We start from the raw sequence: 12754 nt of genomic DNA on the forward strand, positions 1-12754 counted from the left end.
GGCTTGTGGTTTATCAGTCATGAGCAATCCTTTATTATTCTGTGGGACGTGCCGTGTGCGTAGGATGGGCACCCACAGATACTTACTATTTACATTTATTTAAATATATCATTAATAAAAGTACAAGTTGTTATTTTGGCTGGGCAGGTTCTATGCTATAACATCCAATGCTGCTGGAATAAATCAGTGTTGCTGCACTGTGCTGACATCAGATGAGAATCTGACTCTTAATCACTTACTAGTAACCTATAGCTGGGGCCTTAGTTCTTATTTCTCTCCCTTTTTCCCTTTTCCCTTCTCCCCTCAGCTTCCCTCCCCCACCTCCCCTCCTAACCAATAGGTCTTGTCTTTTCACTATTTTGTTCAGTGACAGAGGAGGAGTCGGAGGAGAAGGAATATGGTCGCTCTATGAGAATGCTTAATAGTATATCTGACTTATCATTTTGTCAACTGGCACTACCCTTCTGCAGCAGCAAGAATTCTGCTGAACCATTTTTCCACTGACACAGGGCAGAGACACAGCAATAGCAGCTGAGGCAATACCAGCAACACGAGCAGCAGTGGAAACAGAAACAACATTGTTTTCTAGCAACCAAGTCACTATTGCAGAACCCACAGAACCTATGGAATGGGATCAGTATCTATAATATAGGCTACAACTGTTATGCTTTTATTCTTTCTTTGCATCGTGTTAGAGAGGTTTTTTTATTTATCTGGCATCATTGGTCAAAGATGGAGAACAAACTTCAATGTGATGCACCTCTGAATTATACCAAAAATAAGTACAGCAAATTGTAATGGCAAACCATGTCACTAGCACCTTCTGAATGATCCTAGTAAAATGAAAGAGAGGGATGAGTTCTATTCACAGCGCAGAGAGACAGAGTCTGTTCTTCAGATGACATTCAGCTTTATAATCAACCAACCAGGATTAATTAATTTTTTACTGGTGTAAGAGAAGGGCATGTGTCTTAATGCCTCTGTAATCTGTAAATGGTTTAGTCAAATAGAAAATCTCTGTCCAGAGAATGAAAAAAATATTAAGGAGTCTGTGCTTCATAGCTATGAAGAGCTAAGCTTTCAAAATAAAACAGCTGGAGAAGAGTCCTTCAAGGTTCAGAAAGACAAACACTAAAATCATTTTCAGTGAGGATATTCAATTTTTTTCTCATTCCATTCTTTTCCCAGGGACATTTCATATACCTCTGCAGATAATATAAGATGGTGAAAACATGAGTTCTTCTAAGTCTCCACTTCCACCCTAGGGCTTTGTAGAACACTAATATTCATTATTAACATTTTTGGAGCCAAATTTTCTGATATCATAAACAGATACTGTTATATTGGCTTCTGTGATTTTGTGTGTTGGTTGGGGGGGAGTTGCATTAAAAGCAGCAGAGAATTTGGCCCATTTTAAAACTGTATACTTTGTAAGGATTTTTGGAGTAAGATTTGCTATCACAAAAAGAAGGTTCTTGATCCTCATTTGAAACCAAGCAATATTTGTTAAACAACAAAGAGGTTGTTTCCTGACGCAAAGCTATTCCAGGAATAGGCCCTGTCACATATGCTGCAGTTCTTGATGATCCAGTATGAGCTGCCAGATTGTGAAAGATAATTTGAGTGAGTAGACTAATAAGTTCCAAACAATTTTTTCCACCCTCTCTTTTTAAGTAATAGTCCTTTCTTTTTTCAGTATGCTTGATGAATCTGTAATCTTTCCAGTCAGTAATCAGCAGTTGTACAAGATAAATGGAAAAGATGGAATATGTCTATCCTCCCTCTGCCAAGAGAACTCTGGAGAGGATCCCCTGACAGTTTTTCATTTAGCGTTTTTGTTGTTCTGAGAGAGAGGTAACTCTCAGACATAAAAGTGGGTTGTTCTTTTTTTTTAAAGGACTGAACATACAGGCCAATGTTTATGGCTAGTTAGTTCATTGGATAGCTGAATAGATGTGGTGCAGATGCAAGCAGAATAGGAAAGATACCAGCAAAGATATATGCAGGTAAACAGTATAGATGCATGCAGGTAATTAACCAACCAAATAATCAACAGTAGGTTCAGAAGAGCAGAGATTAATCTTGAAACATTTTTATCTGTAGTTCTTGTAAGGTGTGTTCTCACTGCACTGAACTGACTTAACAAAAGGCTAATGAGTTCTGAGCTCAAAGAAGAAAGCAAATTCTTCCTCAGCTCCTCTTCCTGGGCTCAGCCCTGAAAGCAGTCCAACACTGCGGTACGCTTCCAGGACATGCTTATTATTAAGCATAGAAAGACCTTCACTGACTTCAGCAGGAATATTTGTGCATTTAATGTTAAGCTTGAATTTAACTAGATCTGGTTTGTGTATTCAGCGCATTGGAGCACTGAGTCCTGTAACTGCCAAACCATGTAGAGTATTAGTGGTTAACACACAAAGCATATCTACACGAGACACTAATGGCATAGTACACTAATTCTGCTGCCCATTAGCATGGCACAAAAAAATGCTAATGTGCTAATTAATGCACAGGAGAATTAGTCTACTGTGCATTAGCATCACTTAAAAATCATGTGCCATTGCTAAAGCGCAATAGCACTGATTACCGTGCATTGTTAGTACCTGCTATTAATTATGGTGCATTAATGAATGTGTAGACACACCCAGGGATATGTAGTTATGGAAAAATGTGGATATGCAGAAATGTGGGCTCTGCATTTACCTATCAGGTAAATACCGAACCTATTTTGCAAACCTGAGGCATTGTAAGATTTCGTTTTGTAATGTTTTCTTTCCTACTGGTAGTTCTATGAAGGGGGTCAGCAGGCAGCTGTGGCTTTGGGTGTAGGCAAGGAGGTGAAATTCTGGCCCCAATGAATAGTTCTTCTATATTCAAGGGGACAAGAATATCACCCATGGTGCCAGGAAGATGGAAAACCTTTTTCTTTATGCATATTTGAACTAGGAAGGATTTTCAAAGCCATCTAACTTCCCTTCAGAGACTCCTTTAATCTTTGGAAATCCCAGAATAAATTAATCCATCTTGTCATCAAAATTTACTCCAAGGTGGAACTTAGAACTAGAAATTTCTAATATAGATTTTTAATATATTTTTATGCACATTTTGAGTGGTTTAAAGTTTACTGTTGATCATTAGAGGAGAAAAATAGATCACGAAAAAAGAATATAGAACTTGCTGGGTCAGTGTAGGTCATATCTTGAGAGAGAATTTTTTCTTTCCTTCTTTTTTTGTTCATGTATCTTGGTCCCTCAATCATTATACCTCCTTGCATTATGAGTAAATCAAATGAAACCAAAGAGCACTTCTCTGAAAATGATCAGCTCTTTGCAGGTTAAGGTCAGATATTCTTACTGGACACATCTACATGAGATGCTATTGTGCGGTCATTACTAAGTATTTATTTAGTACCTGTATAAGCAAGTACTAAATAAATGCACAGTAACCAGAGTTATTCCACAGTAGCACTGGCAAATGCCTTTTAAGTGATGCTACTGCACAGCAGCCTAATACTACTGAGCAGTAGCATCTTGGCACTGTTTTTGCCATGCGACAGTATTGTGCAATAGTATCGGGCTATTGTGCAGTCAGCGTCTTGTGTTGCGGCACCCAATGTCTATCAGCTAAGAAGTTCACAGTGGTATTATGTTGTTTGAGAATAACTGAAAATAGGTACTGTATTTCTATGAAAGCTAATGAAATGTAAGCTCTTAAAATAAGAAAAAAATAAGAGTATACTATGTAAAGATATCTAATTTAAATAGAAATTATATAGCTGATTTATAATCTTTTTTATAGAATTATGGAAATTAGCATATAAAAGCACTTAACAGCAACAACAAAAAGTACTAGTACAGTTTTTTCTGTTGAATAAATCACTAAAAATGTTGACCTGCCTTCTTACAGTGCTGAACAAACACCGTTGACTTTTAAAGATATTCTGCCGGCAGTCCTAAAAACATCAGCATCAAATAAATCATGCTTCCTTTGAATAAATGAAAATTCTGTCAGTCATCTTGGAGTGAAGGTTGGACCTGTGTAACAGAGAGCCTAGGGCTCCATGTTACTCCAAGATAACAGCAGCCCAGCCAGAGAGCTCTGCAGTCTAGGCAGGAGGAAGCAGCTGCCAGTTGCTGGGGCAACAGGGCTAATGAGGCAATTAGCAGCCAACCCAGACACCCAGAAGTAGGCAGAAACCTGGGAGTATATAAACCTGGGATTTGGGCAGGCAAGTTGGCTAGCCCTACTTATTGCACCGTTAGGAGCTCCTGCTCAGGAGAGGCTCCCAGGGACACTGGTCTGATCTCTTTGCTGCCTGTGGGAACACTGAGGCTTAGGAGCCCACAAAGAGCCAGGCTGGGAGGTATGACCGTCCAAGGGTAAGGAAGGTTTGCTCTCTTAAAAGCATAAAGAAGGCTGTTTTCTCTGTTGGTGTTATGCTATAGCTTGTGGGCTTGTATTTACTTTATCATTTGTACTGGCAGTTTAGGGTTGGGACTATAGGGGTGGCAGGAAGTCCCATGAGTACCCAAGGGGTACATGATTTCCTTGGACCCTGCTAGGCTCAGGCTCAAGGCTCAAGCACTTCTTGGGGTCATAGTGGGTACAGAGTGCAAGGCACAGCCACACAGGGGCCAGGGGCCTGGCACCATTAAAGGTGCAGTCACACAAGCTTCAGAGGCCTGGCAGACAGGGGCTGGGGCTTGGTGACAGAAGGGACAAACAGAGCTACAGCCTCAAAGCCCAGCCTAATTCAGTGGGCCCAGGCTAGAAGGCCTAGCAAGATTAAAGGGTCAGAGGCATAGGAGGCTGAAGCCCCACACAGGAAACAACATTGCAATGATACCCACAAGGCATGGAGCATGGTAAAGGGGAGGATTTAGAGCTACACAATTAGCCCTTAAGGCTTGAGGTCCCCTTTGGTGACACAGTTACAGAGTAAGGCCTAGCAAGGGACCTAAGGACTAGTGAAGCCCAGGAAGGGGCCTGGCCACAGACAGAGACCAGAGGGTCCAGTTGGACTGAGGCCACACAAAAGCCTGTGGGCACCCTCCCTATTCATTGATATTTTCATCAAGGCATGGCAGGAGAGACAGGAAAGCACCATAGGGGTGGAAAGGAGCACAGTCACAGAGCCACCTGGGGGGCATCACAGCCACCCCTGGGGCCCTGACATGTTACAACGAGGATGAAGACTTTTTGTAGATTGACTGTATCTAGAGATATATAGATAGAAGACAGAAAAATCATGGTGCATATTCTACAGTTTGGGAATATGCACCTGTCTCATCTGCCATGCCTTGTGCCTACATGCTGACCTGTTCCATTCAGATTCCAGGGTTCCTCAGACCCAAACCTGTGGAGGCAATTTCCATCCATTTTATCAAGATCCACTGACTACCAGAGTATTTCATATCCCCTCCTGTCGCCCTCCTGCCAAATACTATAAATTGTTGCAGTATTTCCTGATTTCTAGAATTCATTTGGTTCTGTAAGATGCCAAGACCTGCTTTCCCCTCTTTGCCCCCTCATAAATTACACATCAAACCGCTACTGGTATCTGAGGAATTGCTTTGCACATATTTCCTTTCTAAAATAACAAAATATTTAAAGGAAACAAAGATAGCTCTGGGCATATAGCTAATTCTGTGGATGGATCAGTTCCTTCAGGAAACAAGTACGAGTCTAATTGTATCAGTCACAATTTGGACCTGGCATGATTTTCTTATATGTAGCCAACTACCCTTTGTGCTTGGTGACGATGACTCTGAAAAAAAACAGAGTTGTAGCCAGCAGCCTGCTTGGATCCTCTGTCAGAGATTTATTGGATTGGGGGTAGTTTCTGGGAGGTACATGCTGTTACCAAGTTGCATTCTGCAGTCAAGAACACTGTTGTGAATCTGGAGCCACTCTACTTAAGTAAATGGAGTTATTCTAGATTCACTCCCATGTTAAAAAAAAAAAAAGTCTGTAGCTTCATTGGCTTCTTTTTGCTGGAAAATAATTCATTTAAAAGTTTGGCCCCTGGCTAATTACACCAGTGCTTAGATTTATGAGAAATTTTGATAAATTAAATGTGTAATTTTACTTTTGGAACATAATATGCTGTTATGTATTTTGCATAAAAAGTGTCTATCACTCCACCTACATGGGACATTTTTTGAATGTATGCAGATTAGTCTGTCACATTACTCAGATTGGTGTTATGTTGTTATGGCAAACTTCATTTCCTACAGCCAATGAATATAAAATAAAAGGGTCATGCTGTGGCAGCTTTGACTTTTGCATTCCTGGCTTCTCCCTCCAATTTCAATAGACATGTAATGCTTGTTTAGGGTTTATTTTTTTTTGTTTGTTTTATATATGTTATTGTAATTATTTTCCTCACTTTCTGTATCTTATGGCTGTTTAGCTTACAAACAATAATAAATACTTTTTCAGTGTTTTTGGTTGTAGCCATGTTGGTGTAAGGCAGGCAAGGTTCTGAGGTAGATGTGATATCTGTTATTAGACCAACTAAATAGCTGGGAAAAAATGTTCTTTGCAAGCTTTCAGGCACAAATGCCCTTCTTCAGGCATAGAGAGACTCTGCTGGTGTTATGTGTTCTCCAAGGTAGAAAAGAACAATTTACAACATGCAGGTCTGTGAAAATGCAAATGAGTAGTAGTTTGGAAGATGATAGGTAGAGATAGGAAGGGTGGGGAGGGAGGGAAATGTGTAAAGGAGTGTAAGTGGTCAGCTGCAGGCAGGTTACCTGGGGTTATCAGATGATAGGCAGGTTGTAATGTGTCATAAATCCAGTGCCTATATTTTTTGGCCGTAATTGCTTGCATCCAGTAGATTTATGAAGTGAAGTTTGTAGGCTCATCTAGAAAGGTTCTTTGTAAATTCCCTTTGAGCATTAGAACTGAGAGATAGGAGATGGAGTGATTATTTTGTGAGAAGTGGGTACCCCCTGGTAATCGGATACAGGTTTCTCTCGCTTTATGCTGTACATGCTTTCCTGGAAAATGGCGCACAACTCAAATTCACGTAAAGGGAACCCACTTTACAATGTAACAAATAGGAATACGTTCCAAGACCTCAACTGTACTGACCCCCAGACCCACTTCTTTTCTACTTTGGTGAACATAACACCAGCAGAATCTCCCTTTACCTGAGGAAGGGCATTTGTGCCCAAAAGCTTGCAAAGAACATTGCCTGCCATAATTAATACTTTTCACTTTTATAGTCTTCATATCAGAGTTTCTCTTGAAATACTGCACAGCTGTTTATTAGCTAAGCTTCACAACATCCTGTGACATCAGTAAAGGATACACAAGTACCACAGAAATATACACAAGTCTATTAAAATTCATTATTTATCAACCAGTGCTACACAGTCCTCTCATAACTATCACAGACACTCTCTTGTCTGGGTAAAAGCAGTAACCCCAGATACTTCTATATGATACTATTTTGCAAATTATGATTTGCTTTAAATAGTGGTGCCTACTCTGGGTATGATAAATGCTTCTCTTATGGTACCTTTTAGATCTTTATTGCCAGTGCAAAACTGACACTTCATAGAATTTTATACTAGGAATCAGCAATGAAAGAGTTCAACAAAGTGATGTGTACCCTTTAGATATACGTTTTGGAGAAAAAAAAATATTCCTGCCATCAAAAGGAGCTGATCTGTCCTACCCCATAGCTATGCTTGCAAAATATGTGAATGTTGCTCTCTTCCTAATTCCCAAGTAATTTTTTCTTCATTATAAGACCAACATTTCTCTTCGATGTGCTTATAAACATAAGAGAATTTCCTACAAGGCAAAAAAGAAGACAATGCTGGCCTAAATTCTGATATCCATTATCTATCCTGATTAATGCTTATTTTTCAATCAATCCCACTGAAGTCAGGGCCCTACTCAAATGAGTGAGGGGATCAGAGTTATCCCACACAAACATTTGAATTACACAGGAATGCTTTATTTTTTAAACAATATTTCCATTCTGCAGAATAGATGTTAACGACATGCAATGTAATCAAGCAGAACGATGTCTGCTCTCATACCAGCATCTTAAGTAGTAAATTGAAGTATCGGAAAAGGGATTCATTTTCTTTTGACTACATAAAAACCCTGTAGTAGACACATGTTGATTAAACACCTTATTAAGAAAGAACATTTACTGTGTGCCTGCCTGTATTTACAATCTGCCTTCTGCCAGTCTGATTTCTCAAAGGTGGATACCTTCTCATCCTTGGCTGAAATTACTGCACTAAGTTAACTAGGTCCAAATTCTCAACTGACAAATAAAGAAATGAGAAGTTGGATCTATAAGATCACCAAAACATATCAGTTTTTTTTGTCAGAATGAGGAAAAATAAATGTTGACCCTCAAAAGTTAAATTATTGGCAAAAAAATTGCACTGTCAGTTATATTATAGCAATTTCTGATGGAACCAGAATACAACATCAAATTTTTTGAGCTTTATCTATTGTTGGAGTTATTTGACCCTTTGTGAACTGAGGGCCCCTCCATACTTCATATTTATACTGTGATAAGCATGTTAATCACACCATAAATTACAAGGGTGATACATGCACACCTAATTTATGGTCCATAAAATGACAATCTAGCCATAAAAATGTTCCACATGTAATGTAGAACACTGTTATGGATGTTTAGTATGGCACCTTAAATTGCATGTTCATACTCTAAGGTTGTCCAGACAAGATATCCAACAGTCAGCTGGGAGTCATCAGTTGAAATGAGACCCAGGCAGTCCTGGTCTCCAACTGCCTGTTGACAACATTGCCAGCACTGGCCTAGCCAGACCTGGTCTGGAACTGACTCCAGTTCTCCAAAAAAGCCTCAAGTTGCCTTGGGAGCTCATGGTAATGACCCTGGGCTGCCCTGGACTGGTAGCTGTCAAGGGCAAATCCCTGACCCCCAAACTGTGCCTCCCATTATGTATGTGTGACTTGGCAGGAGCTACAATTGTTGAAATCAGGGATCATATCCCATTGCACCATTAAATTAATTTATGCCAGGGACTCAAGTGTCAGCTTGTAAGCAGAGCACAAATCTGTGTTTCGTGACAAATCATGAGTGAAGATAAGAGATTAAATCTGTAATATTTGATCAGTAGAATAGTCTAACCTTGGTCTACTAAGTATTGCTGTTGTAAAAAAGGTGGAGAAAGAATATAGGTGTGCTTCTTGAGGTCAAAAGAAAGCCCTTTGTGAGATATAATCATATATTCAAAACTTTATAAATTCAAAATACTAATAAAGAACAGTGTCCAGACTGGCAGGACCAGACCTTAACTGGGCAAAGCAATGGATTAATTATAGGAAATAATGAATATTTTATGCCTGTGATGCTCCCAGCTTGGTTCAATAGACTACCCATTGCAGGTACACTCTCACCACAATTCAGCAAGGTTTGTTAGCACACATCTGACTTTAAGCTCATCACAGATTATAACTGAGTTCATGCAGAGCTGAGTGGGAACCACAATTTGCATTTTATAGGAAATTCTTCTATTTCAAAATTTGTTGGGTTTTTTTCTTTCAAATCAAAATAAAACTGAAGGCTTCCTAAATCTCCTGTGAAATGAAAATTACACAAAAAGCTTGATCTGGCATCAACTAAAAGAATCAAATCAAATATCACCTCAATCATTCAAATTTTCCTTTTAATTTTGACTTAAAAATAAATAAAGGTCTCTTGTAAATAATAATAAAAAAATCATTTGGATGTGAAAAATCAGAGTATTCCAATCAGAAAATGGAGTGTTCAGATCTTAGCATCATTTTCTCTCCTTGAAATATAATTACATTAAAATTTGCCATTAAAATGGATACATTCCCATCGGAAAAGTTGGATTTCATGAAGTGGTATTTTCTAGTGTTCTCTCAGAACATTTTCAGTCAGCTTTGCTCATGTGTTTAAAGTTGGAGATGTCCTTGAATACTTTCTCAATGTTTTCCTCTTTCTGTAAATGGACGTAACCCAGAAAAGCTTTAACTTGCACAACTGCCTTTTCAGAACATTTTTTGATTGCTTTGCAGTTCCAAGAAGCTTGTTCTGGTCATTCCCAAATGTGTTGTGTTTCCTCATTCCCTCTCCATTGCCATCAGTAGCATATAATGGTGGAAGGTCACACTATGTATATGTGTCTTTGCATAATTTTGGCATTCACTGTTGGGAATGCAATGATAAATGCTCAATCTCATATGGCCTATTTAGAAAGCAATAGACAAAAGTACTCAAATTAAATAGTATAGCAGTTTCTCTGTAACAGATGATGAGGCATTGCCTGATCCAAAATCCATTTAAGCTTTGGATCAAACCTTTAGTGTTCTAACAACTGACAAATCTGGCAAATCCAAATTATCTCTGAAACTTCTCCTATGAAGGTTTCCTGTGAAGGACAGAAATTTAAAAAATATTTAAGTGACTTTGGAATCAAAGGCTAATCTTTCAAAGTGGTGCAGGCACTTATAAACTTAGGGTCTTCACTATGCAGGGCACATGTGCATGAGACATTCACTGCAGAGCTGCCTAATTCGCTATGCATTAGAGTCTCAGTGTCTACACATGCAACCCTATTAGGCCTCAGTAAACTAATTAACTCCACTGTAGGTTAGTACTTGTAAACAGAAGTACTATTCTATGGTGGCGTTCTTTAGTGTGCAGCAACACACATGTAGATGCTGATAGGTCTGGCTGGGGCAAGAGGGTGCCTACCAGATAGCTCCATACTGGGGCACCCTCATGCCCCATCCAGCCCTTCTGCAGTAAGTTGAGCTGGGTCAGGCTGCTCCAACCCAGCTCAATGAATCATGGTCCTGGGCACACATGTAAATGCAACTCCCAGGAGCAATTTACTCCAAAGTGATATACACCCTAGTTTATTACTCCATGCTAATAGCATGTGTTCATGCACCCACAGGGACCTTATTATGCAGCAAATTAGGGTATTAATGTATAGTACTGTTAATCCAGAATCTACCCTACAACACTGTAGCTTTCCTATGTAGACAAGTCCTATTTTTCATTGACATTCAATAAGGCTTAGGTTTCTTGATATCCAAACCACTTTGAAAACAGGAATTAGACTAAGACTTTTGAAAATGCTTCTTATCATGTTTTCAATTTATTGTGCCTAGCATGTAAAAAGAAATATTCAGTACAATCTCTTTTATAAGAACCTCCCATGGGAAAAGTTAATTAAAAGAGAGGATTCGCTATAATAGGGTTAGGCAATTTGCTACATCACAGTAAAGAAAAAAAAATGGTGCCTATTGCTGGGATTGTAAAATGAAGGGTTGTCAATAAACAGGATTTATTATATAATGAGGTTGTACTGGATATTAAAATATACATATTGGGCACCATTTTTTTCTGAGTCACAGCTTTTCATTATTCTGTTTAAGTTCGTGGTGAATGCTGGTCAGCAGTAAAATGAAATGCTCAAAATGCTCTTCCATACCTGATTGTGGACTTTGTTTTGGGATTTTAGCTGCTGCTTCAGGACTGGAAGTGGATCGCGCACGCTGATTGGCAGAATTATGGTTGCTACTTGGAACAGCTGCTGAGATGTTCTTGCGAGGTTTCATATCTTGCAACCACATTGGGGATGCTTCAAAGGCCTGCATTCGCCGAGAGTGGCTATTCGCATTGACTTTGAGAAATGCCTGAGCCTTGTATTCCTGAAGGTCTCCATAGTTGGCATCTGTCACCCTGCACTCATACAAGCCTTCATCCTTTTTCCTCACTTTTGAAATCTGCAGCTTGTGGGAGATGTCATTCCCTTGTACTTTCACTGTCTGCAAATTTTCCGGAAAAAAGAAAACAGTACATTAGACATTATCATTCCATTATCATTCATTATCATTCCAACATTTTTTTCTCTAGACAGAATATCCTGAGACACCGAGTGTGACTATACTAAAAGACTGCATGCCAAATTAATCAGGAGCAAAACTAGCTAATTTCTAGAAAGTTCCACTGGGGGTGAATATAGTTCCTTATATTCATATAGAAGATTAGTGCCTTATTTCCAAAACTGTTTTGTATGATGTGTTCTGAGTGTTAATTGGTTTCAGACAAACAACCTGAACTTTCACATTCTTTTTAATTAATTCTTCAAGATCATGAACATGAGCTTTAATGAGCTTTCTTGTATAAACCCGATATCGCTGAATTTCGTTGGTTAAATCTTTCCAATTACATGACTTTATTGAATCATTCAACTCTTGAGCTAGTGCATTAACTATCTTGTTGGAGATGTTTGCCAATATTTAAGCTTCTTTAACAATTTATTAGATTATCTTGTACTCTTCACTGTGATAAAAATTATCACTGCACATAGAATTTCTTCACATCAGACTTGCTCAAAGCTTTGTTATTTTTGTTTTTAGCAGTATTTATGAGGCCACCAAGATATGTAGCTGGTTTAAGAAAAAACCTATTATATACAAAAGCATACATATATTAAAATAATGTGACATTTTGGTGATTTGACAATACAAAGCACAGAGTATGTATCGTTCTGTTAGAAAGATTTAGTTAATACAAAACCATTCAATGCAGTCTTTGATATCATAATGCACTATAACTTATTTTTCATATTGTATAATTAATTTCAAAACACAAATCCTGCATTTTTGAATAAGGAACAAGACATTTTATATTGATGAGTGATAGCTGACCAGTTTTTGTAGGTGTGGCCCCACAAAAAAACAAGCTGAAGGGATC

The 12754-nt window shown here is 38.7% G+C and overlaps 1 protein-coding gene across 2 annotated transcripts in view; it reads right to left on the bottom strand.

Moving 5' to 3' along the window:
• Positions 1-12754, bottom strand: part of VSTM2A (V-set and transmembrane domain containing 2A) — a 34078-nt gene that overhangs the window by 14386 nt on the left and 6938 nt on the right. For both annotated transcript variants that reach the window (XM_019540867.1, XM_019540876.1), the window contains exon 4: positions 11487-11823. In XM_019540867.1, the coding sequence (XP_019396412.1) occupies positions 11487-11823 (337 nt within the window). The remainder of the gene's footprint in view (positions 1-11486; positions 11824-12754) is intronic.

The sequence above is a fragment of the Crocodylus porosus genome, unplaced genomic scaffold (assembly GCF_001723895.1).
Source record: "Crocodylus porosus isolate Cpor-Errol unplaced genomic scaffold, CroPor_comp1, whole genome shotgun sequence".
Lineage (NCBI taxonomy): Eukaryota > Metazoa > Chordata > Crocodylia > Crocodylidae > Crocodylus > Crocodylus porosus.